Here is a 27,773-nt window from a genome sequence, read left to right on the forward strand (position 1 = left end):
AGATCCCACTCCCAGCTGTGTCAAAGATGTGGTGTCAGTTACAGCCACGCAGCTTTTGGCCAGCCTGCAGCTAATATCTGCATTTAATTTCTGCTGCTGTTTCTCATGCAGCCCTGCCAGGCCCATCAGCAGGGGAGGCAGGTGGCAGCAGGCACGTGTTTAGAGCCGTGAGCTGGTGGGGAGCAGAGCATGGCAGCACTGGGACCAGCCTGTCCCATGCTGGGTGCAAATCTACCCCCTGTCCTCGCTTAGCAGTGGCAGCCTCTGCACTGCCAGCCCACTGGCACCGGGATGTCTCTGCTGGGCCAGCTGCATCACTGTTGCCTCCCATCAGCTCAGGTCCATGCTGGTACTGCCTGGGTGTGCCCAGTATAAAATTTCTGATGACTCAAAAGAACTGGTCATGTGGGAGAAGTAATGTTAAAGAGCTGGATGTGCTTTTAATCTCGTTTAATGGCATTTAGCACATTGATATCTCTGCTCATGCCTATGGGACCTGCTTGTGGACCAATGTTTCAACAATTAATATTCAAGAGCATCTGCATGAGCACAGTTCGGCAGCAAGCAAATACAGCAGCACATGCAAAGCCAGCAGGGAACTGGTGCTCATCATGGCTGTGAGTTCAAAGTTTAAATGAATCTGAACGTGGGGGCTGAGGGATCAGACTTGAATGCCTAACAAGCCGCCTCCTCCACTCTTTCAGCAGATGGCAATCCTGCTAACAGCACTTGTGTTAAGGTCCCCTTGCAGAACAAGCGGAGCGGAGCTGGAGAGTTTTTGCCAGTTATTGTGTGCTGGATCCAAATGAGATTGTCCCAAATGCTAAATGATTATTGCAGCCTTGCATGAAGTTAGACCAGTCCTGCACATTGTGTTCTATAGCAAGACATGAAGGCTGACTTCCTGGGTTTCCCTCACAGCCATTAGCAAGCTGGGTCCTGCTTGCAGAGCCTGAGGAGACGGGATTCAACGGCAGTATTTATGAAAGCGCACACATCCCTGGAACGTTACCTGCTCTTCAAAAACTCAGTAGTCCACCTCCTATATGAGGTGGAAGTTGTGCTTTTAAAACATCACCTTCTGCTTTATATACTGGTATACTAATGAGGTTTTTTTCCACAGTTTTTTTTTCTCTTTCTTTAACATAAAAGCTTTGAGAATATAATTTAATAGCCCCCTCCCATCTCCTTTCCTGCTTCCTCCCAAAAAGGATGCTGAACCCTTGCAATGTGCATTTAAAAAATGGCTAAACAAACAGAGACACAGATGCATTAAGAAATCTTCCCCAAAACACAGAGAAACCCCCAGTGGCAAAGCCAGCAATAAAAACATGGTTTGAAAAAACCCTTCATACCTACGCTATCTAAATCACAACGTGTTCAGTCAATAATGCAGAACATTGCATGGTACAAATTAAAATAATGATTTTATTGATATGCTTAAACATAGGTAACATGGTGATATAAAACAAGAGAAATCTATTCCTTGATGTACCTAACAGACAGACACTTCTTTTTTTTTTTCCTCAGTAATCACTTGGTGGGGGAGGGAGACTGTTGTCTTCCCACTGACCTGTTGTTCCTATGGAGTCTAAGGACCATGATGAGCACTTGTGGGTACGGCTGTTTTTTCTAAGCCTGATCCCAAAAGGAGCATCATGTCTGTTCCACCCACACACTGCACAGAAGGCTGTGCACCTTTGCAGACTTCCAGACAAAGCCCTGACAGATCCCAGCAGAAATGAGGGTATTAACCTGGTTCTACTCGAATGCAAAACCACAAAGTTAATGGTTTCCTCTAGGACACGTTTTCCAAAGTCATCAAGGCTTTGAAAAGCCATAAAGCTACCAAAGAAAAGATCAGAACTCAAAAGATTTCTAATAAAGATAAATCTAATACAAGTTATTCTATAAATATTTTTTTCCTGTCAAAAGACAAAACACTTATAGAAACATACAAGAAATATTCCTTGGAAAAAAAATGAAGCTACGGAAAATTACAAAGTATCAGCTGCTTTAACTTGAATCTTGCAGAATTGCGCTGTGCTCAGTCCTATCTGTAAACCCACCACAGTTCCCTCAGTGCAATCACTCTGATTGGCTCTTGCTTTGTAAACGCCTTTGTTAATCGCTCTTTTCTTCTCCTTGGTAATGTCTGTATTCTGGCTTCAGCTCCCATGTGTTTTTGTGGGTCCCCTTCACATTGTAGATGCCTATTTCTCTTAAAATTTCTTTCAAGTATATCTGAAAGGAAACAAAAATCAAATTATACAGGCAGGCACTTAGCACAGTTCCTACGCGAGGTCTCACGATCTGCTCAATCACATCAACTTGGTTCACAGAACTCATCCGGTGGGCAGCGAGGTTGGCTGATGGGCACTAGCCAGAGCGGTAATGGCTCTGTGATAGACTTCAAGCCCTGGGCACCGACCGTGATTAAGCAGCAGATTAAGTGTAACACCCAGCTCAAGCCCCAGCGAAGCTGCAGGGAGCACCCAAGCTCCAGTGTGACAGCTCCCGGGTATTCCCGGCCAGCCCTGCTGGGGTGCAGACAGGCAGGTGCTAGCTAGATGGGTGCTTCACAGGCTGCAGAAAAGAGGGGTAGGTGATGCTGAGGTTGTCTCACACGTCTTCCTCCTTCTGGAATTTCTTCACCTAAGCTACAAGCTCTTGGCTTTTCATCTTGCTTGGGCTGGGATTATCTTGAAACTCCCTGCTTTATTCAGACACCTTCAAAGCCCCAAGCTGTTGGTTTTCATGCCATTTTTGCAAAGCTTTCAGCGTTTTATTATGGCCTCATTTTCAGAGAGCTGAGTAGGTGCCAGAGAATTTTCTAATACATTCAAGTGTTAACGCTAGGAAGAAAAATCAAAGAAAAAAACCAAGTGAAGCTATGATACCAGTAGTATCATCTTTGACACAAGACAGCTCACTAATATAGCCCTCCTTAACTCTTCATAATAAACACCAGTAATTTGTTTCATTTCTTAAAGAGCTGATTGCCTGCTTGTTTGTTTAAATATTAATCAGGACCAACTTGAGTGGATTGCCATGGCAACTGCAGACCACAGTTTAAGAATCTCCACATTAAATTAATAATTGCTTTAGTTTCAGCAGTTTAATCCTCTCTGAGTGCATATATTGAACTGGAGTTACTGGAACCCTTGTATTTTCTGCACCTACAGTTCCACTAAGCACGAATATCAACATACTCCAACTCATTAAAAAAAAAATCAAATATTTGTTGATGACATAGGAAAAAAAGAAAGGCTGATCGCCAAGTTTCTTCCTTCTACTCTTCCCATTTTTTGCTAAATGGAAAAGTTGAGAAATAAATAATCAGCATGTTCTCACTCAGTAAAAAAATTCTCTTTTAGAGAAACCAGTCGTTACTCCCTCTCCAGGCACACACCAAAAATTTATAAAGCAAAAAAAAAATAATCCAGATCCCACAGTAATGATGATACTTCATTTGAACTCATGCAGCAAAATTATTCTTAAAAACCTATCTCAAAGCAATGAGGGGTGTTCGTCCAACAAATAAGAGAGATGACTGTAATGGATTGCATATACAAACTAGTTTCTTAGGGTCTTTTCTTTGAGCAGAGGGGGTTTTGTGCAGGAGCTGTGAGCGGTGAGCAGGGAGTTCATTTTGCACCGTGGGGATGGCTCTTCATTCTTCGAGGGTGCCCGATGCAAACCCCAGCAGGTGGCAGCAGGAGATCTATACACATCCCTTAGCACACCTTTCCACAGCTCTCATATTGCAGAGATGCTGTCATTACATGAGAGCCAGGTACCTAAGACAATCGTACTCACTGTAACAGCAATTCATGGGCAAATCGGCAAATTGTTTTTGTTGCTGCTGTTGTGCAATGCATTTTGTAAAAGGTGATGAAAGCAGGTGAAAAAAGCGATTTCTACATGGGTACATGTAGATGTGTATACCTGCATATCCACTGCTTGCTTTGCAATCCTTGTGCATGTGCATGAGGTAGCTTTCAGTAGTCACAGACACTTCAAAAGACAGCAGAGTGGATGGAAGAAACACTCAGATTCAAGGTTAAATTCTGCTCTAGACCACACAGATGAATGAGAATCGGGGGGGAAAATATAATTGCACTTGGTCCCATCAAGTACATCCATATGCAGTTCCTGGGCTGAGAGACCAAGCCTGCACCTAGGAAGCCAGTTCACAAGGCATTATGCTGCCGCAGGGCTCAGACAGAATGAAACCGCTACGGCTGCAAGGTCCACAGCTCCCGCCTGCTGTTCACTGGCAGCGTCTTTGGGCGATGTTTTGCCCGAGGCAGCTCTCACCTCTCACTACTTGCTCACACCCCCAGTTATACAAAGGTTACTTTTAATTTCAACTAGTTTTCAGACCCAATTCCTCAGGCAGTTCTGCTTCTCTCTGGGCAAAACTTCCAAGAGTTCTGTTTCAACAGCATAACAAAACGGAAAAAACCCAACCCGAACTGAACAGCAAGATAAATGTCTGTGCCGCAAGTAAGGGCACTTCAAGCTGGGACTGTGAACTGCAGCAACTGAGGATTTGCAACATATTCCTATTTGCCATCTCCACTGAGGGGGAAACAAGCAGCAGTGGTTTTAGGGAGGGCAGCTGAGAGCGTTGACCCCCAAAAAATCACTCTGCATGACTCAGAGCGAGCCGAACTGCTGGAGTTTTTAGACAATTACAAATCAGGGATAATCCTGCTGGACCGTACCATATTTGAGAGCAAGTGGCTTGAGATGAGTTCAGGGGACATTATGGATTTTTCCTGCAGGATCACTTTTCCTTCCAGATATCATGACCCTCCACCTGGGTCTGTGCTGTGCCCGGTTGGCCTACACCTCCTGAAGCACGCTACTCAGTCTGATACTGTATTGTCCAGAGAAACTCCCCAATTCCTCCCAAAACACTGAATTTTAGAGCCTGGGGAGCACTAACCAGGGCCCCACAATTTCTTCTCGGAAAGGGGTTCAATATGTTTATATACATAAATTCTAACACAGAAGCGAATCTGTAGGTAATCTGTTTGTACATTTAAGGAATCCTCTCCTCTGTTACACCTTCCCTCACATTTTTTTCTGTAAGAAGTGAAATGTTATTATAGAATTATGGGATACACATTTCTGAGGGAGGAGTTAACTTCCAAGCTCTGAAAACGCTTCTGAAACGTTGAGGAGACACCCCTCCTGTATTTAGGATAACCATTACTTAAAGCTGAAATAAAAGAAAAAAACTGCAAACAATCTATCCTATTTTGAAAAAACACAGTTCACATTAACCATCGGTTCCGTACTGGTTCCATTCTTCGCAAGTATTTGATTTCTCACATAAAATGCATATTATGTTCTGAGCCGTGAAGTCCAAATCTAGAATTACTGCAGTGTTTCCAGGGAGCGCTCAGTACTTACATCTGGGTAGGCGGCAACAGATTTGTCTACTACTGCGAATTGTTGTTTTTCATAAAAAAGGAAAACAAATAAACCCAGGTTTCCCTAATGTAACAGTAGTTTGTGTTCAGAATAGACTTGCTTTTTGATTTCACAATCACAAAACAAAGATGGCAGCAATTTCCCGTGTGACATGCAACATACTCTGTAGCAAGGGTTTACTATTCACATTTACCATTACATAAGAAAAATACCCTTATTGATTTGTTACTTTACTAACAAAGATGTTATTGCCCTTAGATAAATGTGTTTTAAATATTATTAGCCAGTGATGTAAGCACCTAGAACTTCATTTCAACGGGAGCTGAGGAGACAGAAGCAGCTGCTTTTTTTTCCTTGCATCTGAAAATAACCTCAACATTTAGAAACTCAGAGGAGAAATTACATACCCAGACAATCTTAGACACTATGACAGAAAATAAAGCAGTGAACACTCTGTAGAGATAAATTAGCAGCTCGGGGAAAGCATACCTATTCACCTGTTGGCATTTTACTTTTCTGTGTCAGGTATAGCTGCTCTGCCAGCAATAAAGTCACAGTGGGCATTAGGAACAGATCCTTTATTTTCAGACAAAAAAACAAATGTTGCCAGTACCAGAGGTTCAATTCGGCAGCATCAGGGGCGCTCACACATGGAGCAAACACTGGCTGAGCAGCAGGAACCAAGAGACAGTATTTTAAAATGGAAATGGATGTCAGCTCCCTACAGTTTTTAATGGGAACCCAGACTGAAAATCAGGATAGCTTAGGATGAGGGGTAGATGATGTACTGAAAGACAGTAGCTGGCTAGCCACTGAATGAAGAAAGGCACCAGGAAGAGGATTTTGGTCACTTATTTTCTCAGGATATCTGGGTCTGAGGAAGTTGGATGGGCACTAACACCTACAGCAAAACTGCATCTGGGAATGAACACAAAACCCCTAACTCCTGCGCAGAGCTCGAAACCGAGACTGCACAGCCCACTCAGGGGAGGAGGGGTTAATGGTTTGATTAATCTCAGGAGCCCTACAGGACTTCTAGCCATCAGTACAGATTCAAATAACAAACACAGATGCAAAGATATAGCCCAAATAACATGTGATATTGGGTCAAATTAATCTAAAATTTCCCTTTAACATTATCTTAGTACTACAATAGCTGAAAAAAAAGGCTAGATTTGCTAAGATCAAAGTACACAGCACAGATCTGCTATGCTACAGGCAGAATATATTCAGGAGTGTATGATGATAGCAGAGATATACAGACAGGCATAGAAATTCAACATACATTTAACAGAATTATAAATGTGAGGTATTCTGCTCTAATTTAATAACTACTCTATACATCTAATCCTTAGGGCAGTGACTTAGACAAAAATTGGATTAATCTTGCCCAACTTTTGGTGCTTAATGAAGAAACTTGTGTCAGAAGCACAGCTTTTCCAGGCTCCTTTGAGCTGATGCAGAGAGACAGGTACATTCAAGAAGTAAATCACATCAGAGAAGGAAGAGAACTTTTGTTCTCCAATGGCTTAAGAGGGAGTTGTGGGTGACTATTTCTAGCTGAAAGTCATGCTAGACGGGATAAATCTGTACCTACTTACATTCAAAGTGATCAAGACAGTGACTGTCACACCTATCTCTTACCAAAAAAGAAAAAAATCTCAAAATTTTCTTGCCACTTCCTCCGTATCTTCCTCCTATTTCTTCCTCCTCCTCAGCTCCCATGATCCACACATCTTCTCTGCCATACAGATAAGGAGCTGAGTCATTAGATAAATGAATGGAATAGAAGACACGAATACATTATCCAACTAGCTTATTCCAAGGTATTAGAACACCGTGAACCTACATGTACTTGAATCCAGTACCATCTTTGTGCAGCTTCTTAACCAGACTGTGCACCTTATACAAACCCTCCGATGCAGATCCAGTTAATTCTACATGTGAAGTGAGCAAAACTAGTAAGCATCTCCCTTTTCCCCACCTCTTTTAGTGGAATAATTTTTTCCATAATTCAGCTGTCACTGTTTTTTCTTCTGCCTTTGCTCTAACAACTTTTGAAATCGTTGCTCCATTTAGACTCAAACATAACTAATTCCCTTTAGGTTTTCTGAGAACTGCAGCTGGGTTGAGGACAGATACCACAGTCAGCAGTGAAAAACATGAACAGCACCAAAGATACTTCATGTGTCATTGTCTCCCCCGCTCCTGCCTTTTCTGCTCAAGGAAAGCTTGACCAGGGAAAGAAGGGGAAGAACTGTAAAGTTAGGTTTCATAGACGAAGGGGCTGGCAGACACTGCAGGATAACAAAACCATCGCACAAACACACACCTTCATGTTTTTCTTGTTCATGTATCAAAACAGTGTTTAAAAAAAAAATCAAAGTAAACCCCAAATATCAAATCTGTAAAATCTTAGTCTAAAATTACTGTATCTGTAAAGGAAATCAAGTGATTTTGGGGGTATTGACATGATGCCTGAGCTCCTAACATGGGCAATGCATGAATTTAATATTAATTCCATTAAAAAATTTTCTAGACTTACAGAATAAGGCCTGTTGCTATGCCAAGATAAAGTTCAGAAGCTGCCGGAAGGGCTGACCACTCACATAACACAAGCTCTCTACTGATAACAGCAACAGAAATAGGCTGTTACTTCAGTGAGGGCAGGAGTAGCATGGGAGATGTCAGAGCATTACAGAATTTAGTTTCTAGTATTAAAGCAAATCTAAATAATAAAGAGACCATTTAGGTTACTTAAACCACCTCTGTCAAGAAAAAGCATACTCACTGCAATGCTTGGTATCCTACACACTCCTGCAATGGTGAACTTAAACCTTGAATATTTCTGTTTGTTGTAAAACATATTTAGATGTTTCAAAGGCATATAGTGTATATTAAACTACTGTCTGGATATGGAAAATATACACAATAGTATAACTACTGAAAATGGTTATTTTACGAGACTACCAGTACGTACGTACCACTGGCTGTTTGGTTATGTCCACCAGGTCTTTGATGTTGTAATACTGATGTTTCTCAAAGGCTGAAAAAAGCATATCCAACACTTGCTGTTTATCAGCTCGAGCCCGTTTTCCATCCTCTTTCTTCTTCTTCTCATATTCGATCTATCAGATACAAAACATGTTTTAAAGGCATTTGTATGTAACGCTGTATAATTCTCAGTGCTGAACATTAAGACATAAAACCCCTCTTCAATTTAATACAACACTGTTCGATGACTCAGTGCTTTTCATCTGGAAAATTTTCTTTTGAGCACTCGAATGTTCTTTTATGAACATAAACTAAGCATTTTGTCCTCAGCACAATAAGCTTTTCAGATATGTATCTCTGCTTTAACCAGTAAAAAAACACAGAAACAGAGCCTGCATGATACGCCCAAACCTGCAGAGAGAATTAATATTAGTACAGAAATGGAAACTGAGACATATTTTCACTCCACCTCTGCTGATACTGGCTTCTGAAGTATAATGACAGCTATCAAGCAACTTACCAATGGCCATACTCAGGAAAATCCACAGACCAATATGGCTACATCCACACTCCTAACAACCAGCTGCCCAAAGGATGCTCAGATGGCCCTTGGACATAGCCTCATCACTCCGGGCAACAACTCTGTCAATATAAAACCAATCTTCACCAAGTGAAGACACTTCAAGGATGTGGATGATATGCCTTCAGGAGAAACCTGAGCAGCACACACAAAGTTACAACAGTCCAAAGAAAAACTTTCTAAGCAAGTAGAGGCCCCTTGTTGTCACATACCATCCTGTTTCAGAATGTGTATTAAAAAGCACTGAATGCATATTAAAAAGTATTTAACTATTATAATCTGCACAAGATGACCATATATTTTTGCAGAAACTTCTACTGCCTCCAAAAATACTTCCTGCATTTCCTCAGATTCACCATCAGAAGCACAACTTGCACAGACCAGCACACCCCAAACAAGTCCCAATCACTGCAAAGCACCAACCGCAGCATCTGCCAGCACACCATTCCACCCACCCGCAATACCACCCCCAATAACAGAAATACATCAAGCTCCCTGGAACCAAAAAAGGTGACCCAGAAGGTAATACAATTCATGTAATCATCAAGTGCTTTCAGGCAAACTGCATGGGTGCATCTGAAGTGGTACAACATATAGCACAAGAGATGTACGTGATCAATAAGGGACACAAGCCTGGCTGCCAGTGGGATAATTTTCTATGGGAGTTGTTCTGCCTCTGATGTCTCAGACCTGATCCTCAAAATGAAGAGCTTCAGAGAAGAAACCTAGAGATGAAAATTCCCAGTTCTACTGGATACTAAAAATCTGATTTTTAAGAAGAGAAATCAGTTTCATGGCACAATTTACTTTTTCCTATGTTTCCTTTCCAGTTAACTCCCTCCTACTCTCTGAGTGAAAATAGCCTGTCTCTTGGTATCTGTCCCAAAGTGGCTAAAGACTATTACCACCTTTGCCATTGCTCACAGGTCTTTGCACAGCCAACTTGCTCCTTCAAATCCTGAAACAGATGTACATCACCACACTGAATGCAGAACAATTGTTCTCAGTTGTAGCTTGAAGTCTGTTGCTTTTGCTAAAAACCTAAGACGGGCTTGGGCAACCAAATACTTGTCTGCTTTTCCAACCATATGTTAGTGATATAAAAGACATAAACTCCCCACACAAACACACAGAATTGCTTTTATCCACTAATACACTTTGGTGTAATTATTTAACTCCTTAGTCTCTGCATTTAAACAATAAATCTTCAAAACAGTAATAGCTTTGCAACAACAGCTAAGTGTAGCATCAAGTAAAACAGCTTCACAATACATCATCTCGGTTGCCATGATCTACAGCAGAACTGCTACGCCACAGAAACTATAGAGTAGGTACATAAATCTAGAAAATTAACCTGCCTGTAAATTATCCATCAAAACATTTGATTCTTTTGAAAGTCCAACAGACAATTCATTAGGAGCTTCTGTTGACCTTGAAAAGGTTTTACTTGTAAGCTTTGGAAGCCCTTTTGTGGACTCAGTTTCTGTTTCTGTACTGGTGTAGTCTCACTGTGCTGGATAATGCAAGCAGACTGCATCCAGTCGTGAACACATGGAGCAGAACTGCAATGGCATTGAAAAAAGTATGAACAAGTCTACTCAGCCGGCACACTTTAAAACTACAAACCCAAAATACAGTCAGGATCCATTAATACAATAAAAAATTATGACACCGTAACGTGACAGAAGCCGAATTCTTTACCAAGCAGCACTGCCAGGGTGCACTCGGGGGTTCCCTGCCTCTGCTGGTTGCAAGTCCACCAGCAAAGCAGCTGGCCAGTTCTCTGCATATGCTCACATAGCCATGCAGGTATTGGAGAAGCCGGATAAATCCCATTCATCTAAAAGTCTACTATGACCTACAGCACTACCCATGACCTGGTACTTGAGCAAGAGTTTCTGTATGAAGCACCTATAGAAATGACACAAAGAGTAGGGAGCAGGAAGAGCCTGGCCTCTTGCTGCATGAAATGCAGGATGAAGTATGAGATGTGTGAGATTGCTACCTGCAAGCATTACAATAATAAGCAACAATAAATAAGCAATACACTAAATCAACTGTTTGATTGCCAAAAAGTCTTTGCATCTGATCTTCAGCTGACCTAATGCGAGTCACTTTGCACATTAAAAATGCTTTTAATTTATACCTGGATATATTGTACCATATGGGAAGGAAAGTTGCACGACTGCAACTTTATGGAGTCCTCTTCAAAAATCAAGACATCAACACTGTATTCTCCTGGAAACAGAGTTTTCTAATTAGCCGCTGCAATCAACTGCAGTGGGCTTTCTTGATCCTGAGTTTCCAACCTTTTTTGATGTAGGGATACCCAGAATTTTCCAGTTTCTCTGTGCAGTTGCTGATCAGGTCATGGCTGATACTGGTAAACAGCAGTCAACTGGATGTTCAATAGAGCCCTATTACATTTGAGACACTGGCTTATGGGACACTAGGACTGAGGACACTAAGAATGTTTTGAATATAGGCACATGTTAACATTTTGCAAGAGCAGGACATGGATTATCCAGCCTTAATTTGTTGCCAGAAAAGCATCCAGCACTTCAGTAGAGGTCAGGTCCAGGAGACCGCAGAAGAGATGAAGGTGTCTCTGTTTGCAATGACTAAGTTCTGGGTTTCCGCATACATCTGAGGTCACTTTTCAGTGCAAAGACCTATGCAGTTTTTTCTCAGGTTAGCAACTTTTCTCTGACTCAAAAATATACCAGTTGAAAGATGCAGTGTGAAAGATGAGGACAGTCAGTTACAGGCTGTATCATTCTGCCACAGCAGCAACTATTACACATCTCTTCTTACCAAGCCTCCTGCAATTTTCTGCTTCCCTAAACAACAAAACCAAAATGAACAAAAAGAAAAACAGAAACAGAAACAAACTGCAGCTGGAAAAGCTACTGGGACTCTCAAGACAATCTCTGAGAACAACAAAAAAAATCCATGGCACTATTTGTACCTCTTCAAATGACACACAGGAAAAATGTGCTTAGCTAGCAACTAGCTACTACTCTCCCTTTGTGGAGGAAAAAAAGTACTCAACTTTAAAATTGATGCTTCCTACACAAAGGAACAAAGGAACAATAAGGAAATTCTCAACATTATCTTCACTGATGTTAGGTCTCTGACAGGACTATTTCACAACTGGGTATAAAATCCTAATTATACGAATAATAGTCTCCTGGAAAATAACATGAGGTAGTCTTTCTAACCAAAGCACAATCTTTTTTTTGCTAGCAAACTGTAATGCCCAGCATTCTTCTTTCTCTATTATTTCAGTGCCTCGGTATACTCTCCCCACTAGGGTTTTCTACTTTACATTCTCTGGATGAGCTAAAGTAAATCAAAGAAGAGTGTTAGTATTCCCCATACAAATGCAATGTGAATATTCTAATATTCTTAATTCATTAATGTATAAAATCACACAGAAATCTGAGTATCAAACTCTCCCTTTGTTAAAGAGTTATTTGCTGTTGGTGTCCAAATTGCCCCAAATTTAATTAGCAACACTCCAGCATTTCTCTCCAACTTCAGCAACAGCTCCCACTGTGTCTGAAAACACTGAGTGCGTTGTGAAGTGCTAATTTAAAAAAAAAAAAAAAAAAAAAGCACGGTATCTGTTGCTGTTTTCTTCTTTTTGTCTTGTGAATACACTGCTCATAGCAAGTTACAATGCAGCCTTTCATTATTTTTCCTTCCTGTTTTCTTCACAAACAGGATGCTTTATGCAGTAGGCTTAAAAGACTTTTTGAGAGTCATATTACAGAACGCATGTACACTGTCAACTAATGAGATTTCTTCAAAATTGTGTGGCTTTTAAGTTTAAGAAGCATTAGAATACGATTTGATTTCAAGGAAGGACCATTTCAGAACAAGCTGTTGAGCGTAGAAATTTAGAGTTTATCCCTGCAAGACTTCACACAGCAATCAATTTCTCTTTGTTTACCTTCCCAGGACATTGCTAAGCTTGCTGAAAAGCTGCCAAAATTACCTTCTTGAAGGTATCACTAATACTGAAGCTGATGTATTACTCTGCTTCAGTAGACAGCTAATACAAAGGTGATAGAGAAGTGAGACTAAATCTAAAGTTTCACCTGAAGATGTTTGAAAGGAGTCTTAAAAGTTTTCTCATTCCCTGGAGCACAGGTACCACCAGCCTCTATAGTATGGGAGAGTGGGAAGAGGGGAGATCACAAAGAAGCCTCTGAAGGGGCAACCAGGACCACTAGAGGACTTTTCTGCTGTGTTACGAAAAATAATTAAGTCATAGAAAGACTCCAGCGCAAGAATATTAATACTGTAACCTTGTAAACGTATAATATTTACATATATACAGAAAATGAAGGTCCCTTTCCCAGAGAAGAAAAACAAAGTCACAATCCTGGCATATATTGTAATGGAACTGCAATTTCTTCTAATAAAAAGGTAGGCTTAATGTAACGTCTTGCAAAAAAAAAATTAAAAAAATTTAAAAAATCACTTTCCCCATCCTTGTATCCAAACAAGCTATTGCTATTTCTCATCCACATATAATTTATTTCCCTCCTTCCTGTTGTACGTTTATTTACAGGTACATGGAGCAGCCACGTTTAAGCCCCATTTGATATTCTATCATCTCTTCCTTCAGGAAATGTTACTGCTTTCTAATTTACCAGATACTCATTCTTTCCTCAGAAACTCCCCAGAAGATGACTGAACGTATCAGCATGTACAGTAGTTTGTGTATTTTTTCTTCTTTCTTAGTAAAAGTCTTGTCCCCAACAGGGCTGTCATACGATTACAAGCAATGCAGCAAGTTTTAAGAAAGCAACTGCTGCTTGGAAACAGGAGAAAAATATCGAAGAGGTTTAAAAAGTTCATGGACGTGTTCTCCCAGTTGTACATCCTTTCAGCCATCTAACCTGAACCTTAATAAAAGAGTAGTGAAAAGAAAGATGTAGAAAGGCAAGGCAAGGCCAAGAGTGACTCACGTACAAGTATGTCCTACTAGTTATTTCCTATCAGAACATCTTTAAGGTAGACATGAAAAGTAAACACACTGCCAATGGACTTCAACTAGCACGGACCGCTATGTAACCAATAAAAATATTACAATTAGGACAAAAGAGCATCACAACTTTTAAGACGCCTGGTTATGTCCTGGTTATACCCCCTGAGTCTCACAGGAGACTTAAATTTCTGTAATGATACGATGACAGTAGTTTGCAATTGGATTAACGATTCAGAAGTCATACTGTTGTAATTATGCTAGTGTCAGGGAAATGGCACAGCATCCTAGTAAAAAGAGCAGCTGTACATCACCGTAGCTTATTTCAGATTTAAAGAAGGAGACTAATAGTAGCATCATAAAACAATATACTCATATAAAATCACACTTGCATAGCAGGATATACCAGTTTGACTATTTTGGTGAAATGTCATTCCCCTAGCTGAAATAGTTATATTGGTATGATCATCTGCGTATAGATCAGACTTTGAACAGTAACTACTACAAAACAGTCCCATAAGAGAGAAACGATTATTTTTGGTTCTGTGGAAATAGACTGCCTTTCAGAATAATGCTTAAATATCATGCAGTATATTGTCATTTGTTTTATGTAAATAAAATCTTAATAAAAAGTGTAAAAGTTTAAATGACTAACACAGTGACTCATTTTCAGTATGACTTAACATTACTCACATTCAACAGTAACAGCAATTATATATGCATACACACAAATTACTCGAAGATCTTTAAGAAAAAGGACGTTATAGTTTGTATGTACATCAACTGATCTGGAACAGCAGTGTGGGTGTAATATTGACAAAGCCAATGATGCAAATAACACATACTGTGAAGGTATGAAACTGTGAAAAATTATCAGCTGTTACTCTTCTCTACTTCTTGTCAGTTCCTGCAAAGGACTGGAAACTAATGATTCTTTTCAAGTCTTTGAACCCCGTATGATATTTTATTTGGCTCAGAGGAGTGCTTCCAGATCTCATAGCACAGAGTCAGAACTGCCTTTCATTGCCATATTTCGAAATTACATCTCACAAAAAAAGACCAGAGGAAGAATGTAATAAAGCCACTAGAAAAGGTTTGGGTAAAGGCGGTCTGCCCTCTGTCAGGTAGCACGACAGTTAGAATTGGCAGACCTTAGCCCTAAGGATGATACCGGTCTTGAGACAGAAAGAAGATCCCCAGAAGACAAAATCAGGCAGAAACCAGGTAACATAGAGCGTTTCCAAAGACAGTGGCCAACTGTGAGCAAAAGACCTGCAGGACAGCAGCAGAGTGATTCTAGAGTCCTGAGACAGATTCCTGAAGAGAAGAAGAAGGGAAAACACTGAAAGCTACTTACATTATATTGATGATTAGCCACGGGTTTGTAGTTTGTGGTTACGGCTTTGTCCAGCTGCTGTGATAGCCTTACAGGTTTAGAAGATTCTTCTATCTGTAATCTGCAAAAGAAAAGGAGAATTAGAAAAAGTTCAGACAAGCACATATACCAAATGAATTCTAAAAATCTGCAAGTATGAACCAGCCCTTATCGAAGGTCAGCTGCAAACAAATCATAAGGCAGAACAGATGCACTCTTCTGAATTAAGTTTTTCCTACTCTTATTTTTGCTCAAGAACACGGTGAATTATTAGGACACTATATGCTACAGAAGATACCAAAATGCTGAAAACCAAACAACTGTGAAGGCAAGATGCTAAAACCCATGTCTGAATACAAACTTTATTCCCAAAGCCTGACACTCAGATGGAAGAAAGGCCTTAAAAAAGATCAAACCCAACCCAAATGAACCCAGAATCTCCCAGCCTACTCAGCTGAGGTCGGAAAAAGCTTCTGATCCACCTCTGCTAACTCTCAGAGCACAGCAAAGATCAGATTCCATGACCTTCTCTTAGATATTTTAATGTAAAAATATAAATTTCCATGACCTTTCTTTTAGCATTATAGCACAGAGAGCACAAGTAACTGTTTTACGAGCACTTTTAAAAACACAGAGAAATCCACCCGTGTTCAAACCAATGTACAATCAAGTTTCAATCATACAGTTACCAAGAGGTGACCTTCATCCCTCTTCAGGGAAGACTCTGAGAAGGTCTGAGGTTGAACACATTTTGTCATCCCTACGTAATTTAAAGCTTATATATGATGGTGTAGAAGAGCAGCTCCGTTTACTCCAAGTTTACTCAAGAATTGCTACTTGAAATGAAGATGCAAGAAAGCAAGCTTTAGAAAGGTGCAGGACCTCTTTTCAGAGAAAACAGCTCTATAGCACATAAAAGTAACGCGTTATCATCAGTGAAGTTATTTTGTTTCCAAAGGTGTATCTTACAGGCAGAAGAGTCAATTTCACTAAACACAATATGAGACTTCTAGCCCAATAAATGTATAATTTTTTAATAAATAAAAATAAATCTGCTTCTTTCCAAAGAAAAATTAATACAGTGACGCTAATGCAAATAATGCTAAACTAAATGTTTACTAATGTAAAACACAAAAGTGATAAAGACGACAGCTCTTTCAAAACCACTTGTGCTTAACATCACTGATTTCTTTTTATAAAAATATAATGTGCACCCCAAAAGCTTGATTTAAATTCAGCATGCTTGTGATTTAATACTAGAACAACCTAAATAAATTACAATTAAAATAAGCATTACATTAAATAAATTCTCTAGTTGTAGCAGCTGGAAATAAAGGCAATCATCCTTCCCAGCTAGTATTAGTGGACAGCAGTTGCTGACGGTTTTGTCTCACACGTAGATAGAAACTTGCTTCCTTTTGAATCTTTGCAGATTCGTCATTTGTTCTATAGTTTTCATTACCCTTAAGCAACCACTGCCTTGTATTCTACATTTCTAAATTCAAAGGTACATCAATGCCTTCTTCTGTCCAAATGTAGCACGTTTTCTTAGCTTGAATAAAAATAAATTGGAAGGTAAATGAGCAGTGAACATTTTTTACTCCTGTCCTGGCAAATAAAGGTGTTTTTATCACAAGAGTTTATCTTTTAGCCTTCAATCTAATTAAATAATTTTAAAGATTTTATTGATCTGGTTACCAAAGGTCTTCTAAACTCACACTTCACAGAGGCACAGGCTAAAGCTAAATCTGTATCTTTTCTCCAAATCTGTCTTTTATTCCAACTTTTCATTACTTAATATTTTTCCTTTTAGTCTCAATGCTTTTTTTTTTTTTTTAATAGTTTGGCTTTAATTTTTATTTTTATAAAATCTTTTCTTGCAGTTCTTTGCCATTTTTCCTGTTGTTTTGACCTGGGGAGTTTTCCAGTCCTCCCTCTCCCCTACTGTAGCGCTATTTTTCATCTCACTTCTCCCCTCAAATATTTTTCCTTTCTGTAAATATTTCCCGCTCAACCTGTTTACTGATACTGCTCCTGTTCATAAGACGGGGCTCCTGGAGATGAACTGGGAATTCTTATTCCTGCTTTCCCCTTCAAGGCCACTGCACCACCTTCATGTGGACCAGATTTAGTGATTTGATTTGTGATGTTGTTCCAGAGTCCTTCTCTTTATTACAGCTGCAGCACAGGTAAGTGATAGACAAGGCTCCTGACAATATTAAAACATATCCGACGGTCTCGTTATCAGGGAGCACTAGGCTTTCCATGGTGGCATTTCTCCATGATTAAATCCTCCTTGCACTGGGCTTTACAGTCATTACTCTTTACAAGGTAGATTTACCATATCCTCCATTTCTTCAGGAAAAAGTCATTAGCCCTTCAGTGGCAAAATGCCAGAACACTGAAAATACACACTGAACACCTTAGACTGTCCTCAGAAGGAAAACCCTTAGAATGGTGATGTCAAACCCCCTCCAGCTTCTTAATGAATTAGATATTTAAGGATGCAAACAATTGATAGGTCTTTCCTCTACAGCCTGTTGTGAACCTCAGACACTGCTCAGTGTTGAGGGTCTCTTCCTATTCTGGCATTTTAAAATTGCAATACAGGAAATTTCAACCCCCATTTCAGTGCAGCTTCCATAAATTAATCCTTCTTTGCAGGAAAGAAGACCAGCAATTTACTTCTTAACATTTTTTCACTTGCCATGCAGGATATGCATTTCAGCTTTTTCATTTTAACCTGCTAATTTCCAAACCAGTAGAAAACCAAATGCGTAGGAGAGCTAATGCACTTCTCGGAGGCCTCCAGAGGTTGATGGCAGTGAAGTTACGTTTAATATGTGAAGCTCCCCAGCACAGAATCTTGAAAGTGAAGAAAAACTTCTTGCCTGCTTAGGAAACAGGAAGGAAGCCTACCAAGTGAAAACAGAAACGGACAATCTAAGTTTGTTTGTAAAATGGCAGACTTCAGAAAGATCTACATGTACCAAATAACAAATGTATCTGCTACAAAGGTATGTACCTCTTAAAGAAATTTCAGAGATGTCTTTGTTGTACTTCAGGGTTTCTTGCCCATTACAACCCACAGGTCTCAGATGGTCCTCAGAAAACTGGCTAACAGTACAATGTTACATTTTTTCCCTGTTCCTAGTTGACAAATTCCTGTAGTGAGAACTAAAAATACATTACATTCCTGGTATTACTTTTTAATGCAAGCAATTACAGCAGCTGCCACATGCCAATATGGAAATATAAACGGGAAGCACAGTGACTCAGGAGGCAAACCTTTTTATTAGTATGCATTTATTCTACACATGCATCTTGCTCTTCTCCCTAATGGCTGTCCTTCTCATTTCTTTTTCTGCAGCTTTCAAGATCTCCTGGAGAATGACAGAGCCTCAGCTTGCCTTCCTTCCACGGGGCTTCCATGCAGAATATGGTCACACAATCTATGTGGAACAACAGCTGCTGCATAACTCACATTAGCCTCCCCAAAATATGCACAAATACAGGTAAAGGGCCTGACAAATGTGCTATAACCCCCAAATTAGCAAATGGTTCATGTGTAGATGAGGCACTAAAATTTGCTTAGTGCATTACAAAGGGTAAAGACAAATGGCCTGTAATCATTTTGTCCAAATGATTTGTTGGTACAGATGCTATTTGCAGGGAAAATACAGTGGTGTTTTTTTTCCTTCCCAAAACCATGCTGTAACTCTCCTTTATTCAGAAATATCTGGGTGAATATAACTGACTTTTAAAATCTGTACAGTTGTTGTTTGAAAAAAGTTGATAAAACATATATTTATAGATTCTAGTAATTATACACTCAAAAATTTGCAACAAAAGCTATGAATTGGGCATTATACTAGCCTTTTTGAGCAATTTTTAATGTGCTAGAGATATAATTACTTTTAAATGCTCATTTCTTAAACAGAGTTTAAAAAACAGTATTAAACCAAAATATTTATGAAGCATTTTACACAGGGTTTTCTCAGAGTGGATCTGCTGAATCTTAATTGAAACTGTTGGTAGGAATAAAGAAAAAAAAATCAATAGGTATTCTGAGTCACTGGTGACACTGATTTAAAAGAGCAGTGGCTTTTTACCTATTACTCTTTATTATGATTTGCAGGAGTGTGACAGTTAAAAGCCCTAGTTATGGGTCAGAACTACACACAACTCTAACTCCTTGGAGATTTTCCACTTGACTCTTGTTGAAATAGCTAGTGCCATAATTCATGCTAATATCTGGCCTAAAAAAAGAATGCAGATTTTTCCCCCCAAAACTGGCAATAAACTAGCGACAGAGCAGCCACCAGCCTGCACACTGTGGTTTTCTCTTCCACCCCCAAGATCAAATATAGCTCTTCTGCCTTGAAATACAGCAAGTAACCAGCACGGCACTGAACTCACCATGGTCATTTCCCAGCAGAATACATTTTATACTGCAACTCTGATTTGTCATTGTGCCTACAGCTGAATAAGGGGAAAAATATTCAAACAGCCTGGAAATAATTCTATAGGATTTGTCAACATGCAGCAGGCTCATAAAGGGAAACAGATGAAGGCAATATGTACATTCCTAGGAGTAGATGCTCACTGGCTTTTAAATACATGTATCTTCCAGCAACAAAAAATAAAACAAAGACCTTTAGAATAGATGATTTACTGTGATTAATCTTCTGCCATAAAACAAATGTTTCAAAGACTAGAAGCACGTATTAATCAGAAATGCTGCTAGGACTTGAATTCTTGACATTTCTGAAGAAATTACTATACAAATGGGACTGAAAGTTTCAATCCCTTTGTGTGCTTAGCTGTATTTACACAGGGCACTAGTAAGTAAGGAGCCAACCTTAACTGTTGCTAAGGAGGAAAAGTTACTTTGCTTTTCTCTCCGCAATATCACTCAACAGAGGTGCGCTGGAAAAGAGCAGGCCCACTGCTCAAAGCTTTGGAGGGGAAGAAACAACCTCTCCAGATCTGCAGTTCTGCAGTTGGTTGGTGTTTTTTTTTGACTCCTCACAGAAGTTCCCAGCCCGATACCAGTGGAGTGAAAGCCAAGGACTAATGCTCTCTTAGCCCTTTACTCAGTAATTCTGTACTTGAACCAGACACTGGCAGCTGCATTATACGAAGTTCGACAATACCCAAGATGTGCAACCAAGTTTTTTTGCTTCCCTGTTTAGCTATGCATCCCAAACGTGATAAAAGATAGGTACATGCTGCAAAATCTCATCCAAAACAAGCTAATAAAATAAATTTAATAATATACTTCATACCTACTTCTGTTGCATTCATTTGGACTACAGCACCTTGCTGAAAAGTTCAGGTAGCATCTTTTCTGACTTTTCTTCCAAGCAAGAGGATTAGTAATATAAGACACGAGCAGATGATGGGCAAGAGACAAAAACTCCTATAAGACGCTGAAACGTAAAAGTTTTTGTAATTCTGTGGGAACTAGGGGAACTCGGCAACCTGTGGGGCACATCCTGTTAAAAAACCTCCATGGCACTGCCCAACCACAAACAACACAGGAAACTGCCAGAATGACCACACTGGTAGAAATACACATTGTCTAATAATAATGATGACAATCTGTTGCTACACATAACAATCTGTCATATATTCTGAAAGATAAGAACTAGCAGCATGCAAATTCAGTATGTTGTGTTGTAAGGAGTCCTACTGTCTCACATTAAATGGAGGTGGACGGCTGCAGCCTGTTGCACAGATGAATCTACTATTCTCCTTCACACGTTGAGTGTTACTCCAGCGCGCACACCCAGCCAAAGCAAAATGAGTCCATCCCCATTTATAAAGACCAGACAGGCAGACAGGGAAGAGGATAAGCTGAATGGAAATGGCATTAAGAAGCACATTTGCTGGCATTAAATAACGAAATGTTTCATGTTATTAATATAGAATATGATTTATAACTAATTTTAAGTCCTGAAAACCTGGCATTTCAAGAAAAGTGCTGCAATTATTTCATGTTCAGGAAACCTATTAGGCTTTTCTGAAGTTGACATCTTCAACTACGTATGTTGAAGGCTGAGCGATGAATTATATGAATAGAAGATAATTTCATGTCTAATATTGAGACAAGCGCCACAGTCATAACTGAAGACTTTCTACATATCTTTCTCCAGTACAGAACACAAGATGATATGAATGGCAATTCAACAATAACTAATAATTGCTTATACATTTTATTTTCTGGTTTGATAAAATGGGAATAGTTGATTAAAACCACTAAGCTCCTGTTTTTCTCTCTGAGTTTAGTACTGCAAATGACTAAAATCCTTCTGGGCTGAGGATGTGAAGATAAATAATGTAACAATAAGATAAGACAGACTTTAGCATTCTAGGAGTGATATAATTTAATAACTTTATTATTTGATGCCTACCTGTAAACATTTTAAGTGATGCCCTAATGCAATTAGGGTGAAGAAAATTACTAGATCTGCTTGGCATCGCGGACACTTTTAATCAAGCTCATATGTCTCTATGGATACTTCCTCTATAAGTGTCCTGATGCTGATGAAGCCAAGCTCTGGCCATGCATGGTCCATACTGGGGACAGAGTGGAAGTGTGCCATCTGAGGCTAAGCTTAAAAAGGAATCATAACTCAAGAGATATCTTCTATGCGATATGACTGCTAAGTGAGGTTATAAATAGCCCATCCATTAATATGGCTGATGAAGTTTCTTGTCTTTGCCTCCATTAGGCTTCTCTGTCCAAGTCTGTGTTTCTTTATGTTTTGTTTGTTGCTTCCCACCTTTACTCAACACCCCTTTTTGTACTGGAAAGGGTCCTTGACCAGATACACTTGAGGGTGCAGATGCCCGCTCACCGTTGGGAAGCAAGGCAGCATCTGCATCCTCCTTGCTCTTCTAGGAGGACTTAGGTCAACCCAGCATTGCCCTCTTGCTGGGTGAAAAGGCCCTTCTATTGCTGTCATGCTGTGGATCGAAGGCCTTGCAGAGTCAATCATAGATTCATAGAATCATTTAGGTTGGAAAAGACCTTAGAGATCGAGTCCAACTGTATGCACACATATTATAGTTGTTCCTATCAAAAAGTATCCTTTAGGAAACAATAATACAACGTCACTTCCTCCTCTTTAACTCTACTAGATGGTTCGGAAGGTAAGTTGGAAAAGAAATTAAAGACTGCAAGGTTTTGGGGAGGGATCAGACTTCTTGCAAATGTACAAGTGAGCTTAAATACATAGAAAAACATTTTAAGAAGTGTAATTATTTTTAAGGCAAAAGTGTAAGGAATAGTTTTATGTCCCCTTTTGCTGGTTCAAGACTTTTTCTTGCTTCGCAGCCAGATGTCTGGAAATCTCTTGCCTCTTACTAAAAGGGAAGTTTATCCTAAATCGTCAACAAACAAACCCAACCAACTAACTGAAAAATAAAGTATTTGAAACATCGTTGACAAAATGCAGACTGCTAAAAATGACAGCATAGGTGAAAGGGTTAAACCCTGCAAGTGCCAAGCACTTTGAGTTTTGATCTAGGTGACAAATGATGTCTGTGCCCCTGAGATTTTTGAACAAGAACCTGGAATAAGATGTGTTTAAAGTCAAGCTCTGTTCCCAGCTCTGCACCCTGTTATGCCATTTACACCTTTCTGAAAATTACACAGCTTGGAGCCCTATTCTTATCCAAACTTTGGGGACCATCAGGTTCTATATTTTCAGTCCATCCTGACTGCGCTGGGTTGCCCACTCTCCCACCAATACAAATAATGCATTTCAAAGTGTCTGCACCTGCACTCAGGAACTTGCCACTATAAACTTGTTTCCTGTTTAAGGAAAACCTCAACTTGAGTAAGTGGAATGAAGCTGCATCAGGGGAAGTTCAGATTGCGGATTAGGAAAAGGTTCTTCGCAGGGAGGTGGTTGGTCACTGGAGGAGGCTCCCCAAGGAAGCACCAAGCCTGTCAGAGCTCAAGGAACATTTGAATGACACTCTTAATCATACAGTTAGTTGTAGGTAGTTCTGCAAGGTGCAGGGAGTTGGACTTGATGATCCTTATGGCTCCCTTCCAACTTGAGATATTCTATGATTCTATAATTAATGCCAATATTATACTTGGATGACCGAGGAGAAAAGAAGGAAGACAAAATCTGGCATCTTAATGTAAAAACCAAGACAAAATGGATCTTTAAAAATGAAGTTACCTTCAGGTTTTTATATAATTTAAAGACAGAAATGACCATTGTAATAATGAAATGATAATCTAAATTTTTCCCCTGTGTACTGTTGCAGAATGGCTGTGTGATCACGGCCATGACTCCCTTAAAGACCTTTGTGAAACAAAGTTAGCGTAAGTTAGCTGAAGCAGGCCTTGCAGCTGTGCTGAGGCATGCTGATAAGGAAGCTGAGAAAGGCACTGACCTTGTGCCTAATGTTGTAAATAACTTTGAGGAATTCGCGTAGACAAGAGAGAAAAAAATATATGTAGCTAGCTATCCGCAGAAACCGCAAGTAGGAGGACGTATGAACATGTAACCCTTTAGAGCTTAGCCAATCAGCAGATGACTTGTAGGCATAATTAACTGGAACTGTATATAAGACATAATCGCGCCGTAATAAATGGAAGCTTGCTTTATCACTCACATTGAGTTGGCTGCTTGCTTTCCCTCGCTCGTCAGTGTACTACTGACTGAAGAATATCCAGTGATATAATTTCAATTTTGCTACACTACATCATTTATATAAAAACATCCTGTTGTGATTCAAAAAACCAAAAATTATGAAGAATCACTGTATGTCTATGTGCCTCCTCTCCCACTTCCATTTTCAAAGATCTAGTTTCCTTCCCTGCTCCCGTTTTCCTCAGTCCCCACATTTCTCCATAACAAATGGATGTATTTTTTAGACACTATTTCAAATCAGGTTTTAGAAAAGGAAAATTTAAATCCTCAACCACCAATTATTTCTAAAAGTAAAATAAACAGACTTGTCTCAAAATCACATAATCTTCATTTTCCTGCCAAAACTAATCTGCAGTGCTTGTTGCTCTTTGAAACCAATAGTATAAATAATGGGAATATCTAAGTTCAGGCAACACAAAGCCAAATACTTCTTGCCAGTGTCTGCAGATTCAGAAATGGTGCTGAATTTTGCTAATTAGAACAAGAAAGGAGAATTTCAGGGTGTCTGTTAGAAAGCTACATCTTCACCATACCCTGAAAGCCCTAGGTCTTGAATTGCTGGTAAAAAGGTAGAAGATTTACAGGCTCAGTGAATTCACTGTGCAATGAAACCACTCACAGCTACAGAAAAGCTGGAAAGAGAGAGGCAGACTGTTGGCTAGAAGTCCTTAAATGAAAAAAAAAAAATCCCTACAGCATCCCAGCTACCTCTCTTCAGTCTGAACCACTCCTCCCCTTCTACAAAATGTCTTTATGGAGTTACATCTGCCAGCACTCTGCCTCCGACTACACTCTCCCATCTTGAAAACTCCACTTCCCAGACGCCTCACCCCTCCCCTCATAGCTCTGCAAACAGCCACGGCATCTGGCTCCATTGGGGATCTTCCAGTTTAAATTTACTGTAAACAATTTAACAGTTTGTGGCAATCTGGGAAACATTTGGATTGCTTCCCTAGAAAACCTATCTGGCTCAAATCCTCGAGGTTTTCCTCTTCTTCCTTCCTTCCTTAGCCTGCAGACCTAAACTGCTAGATAGTGGAATGGCTTTTTGAGGACATCCACCTCCCTTCTGTTAAAATAAACTTGGAAACCACCAGCGAGGGACTGTTGCAAAGGGCACTGAAATGAAACTGCTGGGAGAAACAGCGTTGTGCATGCCTATGTGTTAATGTGTTGATGACTATATACTGCCATCAATAGCTTAAAAGGTAATCTTGCACAGTTCAGCTACTGTTAAGTAGCTTAACCATATGCTTGCACGAAACTGCTGAATTAACCCACCCAACACTCTTTCCTGCAAGCAAAGAGAACCAAATTATTTTAAACTGAATTCTGAAAACATGCTTAATCCAAGCAAAATCAGCATGAAGTTAAAAAGAAAAGCTGGGTAGGCTCAGAAACCCTAGAAACCCTATGCTATATACAACAGAACAAACACAGGAAAGGAAAGAAACCCATCTTTCTCCTTAGTCCATGCAAAAAAAGCAGTCTTGCTTGTTCTCCAACTGGAAAACTTATCAGTTTATCTGGCAAGCTGCAGAAAAAAAAAAATGTAACACAGCAAACCAGAGCAGACTGAAAGATGTATCAGTTAAAGCAGAAAGCAGTTTTTTTTTTAAAGTTTGATAATCATTCCTTCAGTCACCTGTATTTCCTTTGCTAACTGTATAGCACTGCTGCTCTGCTGCATTTGTTCTATAGTTTAATTACAGTTTACCTCCTCCGATTTTGCAAAACAAGTGCCTCCCCAGCTCCCTGTCCCAATACGTTACATACCTGCCATCCCTCAGCTGCTGAGTGGGGACCATGCTCCCACAAGCAGAGCAAGGGGGTACGCAGCTGTGGCAAAGCCACAGGCAGAAACCAGCTGTGCAGAGGGAGCCCAGCGAGCAAGAATAGGGGTGGGAGCTGCCAGGCTGCTCTGTAGCTAGGAGGTGATGGCAACAGGGAAAGAAAAGCCACCATGGGACCACCCGCTGCAGACCTCTGCTTCCACTCGCCAGGCTGTGTGAAGGATGGTTTTACACCCAGCCTGTATCATTCTGTCTGGCTTGAGTCACCTTCCTCAAGGTCTGGTCTTTGAAATCGTGCTGCAGAGGGCAAACGTGAGTGTTATTTTCTTAAAAAGTCTTACTTGGCTTCTGCGCATCATCTTCAGGGTGCGCAGTGCCCATCACAGCCACAGATGTGTCCCTGTTAGCCCCTGACAAGAGCTCTCACTCAGTATTTTGAAAACATTTTCAGGATCTGGAGGCTGTGGCCCAAGACTCAGCTTCAAGCTCTGCTACAACTTTAAACCAACAATTTGCAAAGTTATTTCAAAATATCTTTCTTTTAAAAACACACCAATAACAACAAGGACATGGCTAGGTTTTGAGGCAACTGAGTCCAGAAAGCGTAAGATTTCATTTTGCATTTTAAAAATATAATTTAAAAACTAACTTTGACATTGTTTTGGAGAAAAAACAACAATATAAGCTTGGAAGCTCAGAATATTATCTTTTGAACATTCTCTAGAGAGCTTATTTATTAAGAAATAAACCTAGCTCCATGCACTTCTGAGCTCTGCTACATTAGTATTCTGCTCTTAATTAGAGATGTTCAGAAGATTGCCTGTTATTTGTGAACACAAAGAAACTCACCCAGACTTTGTGAAGCCATACCTATTCTGTTATTAGATAAAAAACCCCAAAGATTTGATTATAGATTTGTCTGGCATGACAAATTCCAAAACCAGTTAATGGCTAAAGCACAAACATTGTCTAGCTTCCCTAATAGGAAGCTGGATAATTGCGTTTGTCCGTAAGATCTGTGTGAAAGCAGACTCCATGCATGTGTAATTTGGTTGAGTATGTCTTCCACAGGGGAAAAAAAAAAAAAAAAAAAAAAAAAGTAGTCTTGAAAGAAGCTTCAGGACCATTACATTTTAAAGCCTGCTCTGCATAGTTTTTCTTAATTACACCTAAGGCTGCAATAAAAATAAAAAAAACGTATATATATATATATACACACACACACACACAAGAAATACTACACACAACTTTCATTGGTTTGTCATAAACCTGCATGGAACTGAATTTGTTAATCAGTAATCCAAACATGAAATACAATATACTGTGAAACTATTATTATTGAGAGAAGAGTACAGTTTTCAAAAAACTTTGACAATTTTTAATTCAGTGTGTATATACATATCAAATGGCAGTGTAAACCAGCATATTTTAGTGTACTGAGTCTGGCTGGGATGGGCTTAACCTTCCCCATAGCATCCCATATGGTGACGAGGAGGGTGTTGGTAACGTACCACGTGTTGGCCGCTGCTGAGCAGCACCCACACAGCACCAAGGCTGCCTGTCCCACAGCCTTCATGGGCTGGTGGCTGGGGGTGGCCAGAGGCTGGGAGAGGATGCAGCCAGGACAGCTGACCAAAGGAACATCCCATACCATACGATGCCATGCTCAGCAATAAAAGTTAAGAAAAAGGAGGAGGAGAGGGGTGTTCATTATTAAGGTGTTTGTCTTCCAAAGCAGCCACTATGCATGCTGGGGCCCTGCTTCTCACACAGGGGCTGGACGTCACCTGCTGATGGAAAGCAGACCATAAGTCTCCTTTGGTTTTGCTTTGCTTCCACACACAACCTTTGCTGTCTTCCCTTAAAATGTTTTTATCTCAACCCATGAGTTTTTCCATCTTATTTTCTCCCC

General features: G+C 40.0%; 1 protein-coding gene across 1 annotated transcript in view; it reads right to left on the bottom strand.

The window, feature by feature from the left end:
• Positions 1 to 1,408: 1,408 nt before the first annotated feature.
• The window catches only part of GTF2F2 (general transcription factor IIF subunit 2), an 87,900-nt gene continuing 61,535 nt past the window's right edge, over positions 1,409 to 27,773 (bottom strand). Inside the window, exons 7-9 of the mRNA XM_040583944.1 lie at positions 15,373 to 15,472; positions 8,430 to 8,573; positions 1,409 to 2,244 (exon numbers count right to left, since the gene is read on the bottom strand). Coding sequence (XP_040439878.1) covers positions 2,125 to 2,244; positions 8,430 to 8,573; positions 15,373 to 15,472 — 364 coding nt within the window. The 3' untranslated portion in view covers positions 1,409 to 2,124. The remainder of the gene's footprint in view (positions 2,245 to 8,429; positions 8,574 to 15,372; positions 15,473 to 27,773) is intronic.

The sequence above is a fragment of the Falco naumanni genome, chromosome 2 (assembly GCF_017639655.2).
Source record: "Falco naumanni isolate bFalNau1 chromosome 2, bFalNau1.pat, whole genome shotgun sequence".
Lineage (NCBI taxonomy): Eukaryota > Metazoa > Chordata > Aves > Falconiformes > Falconidae > Falco > Falco naumanni.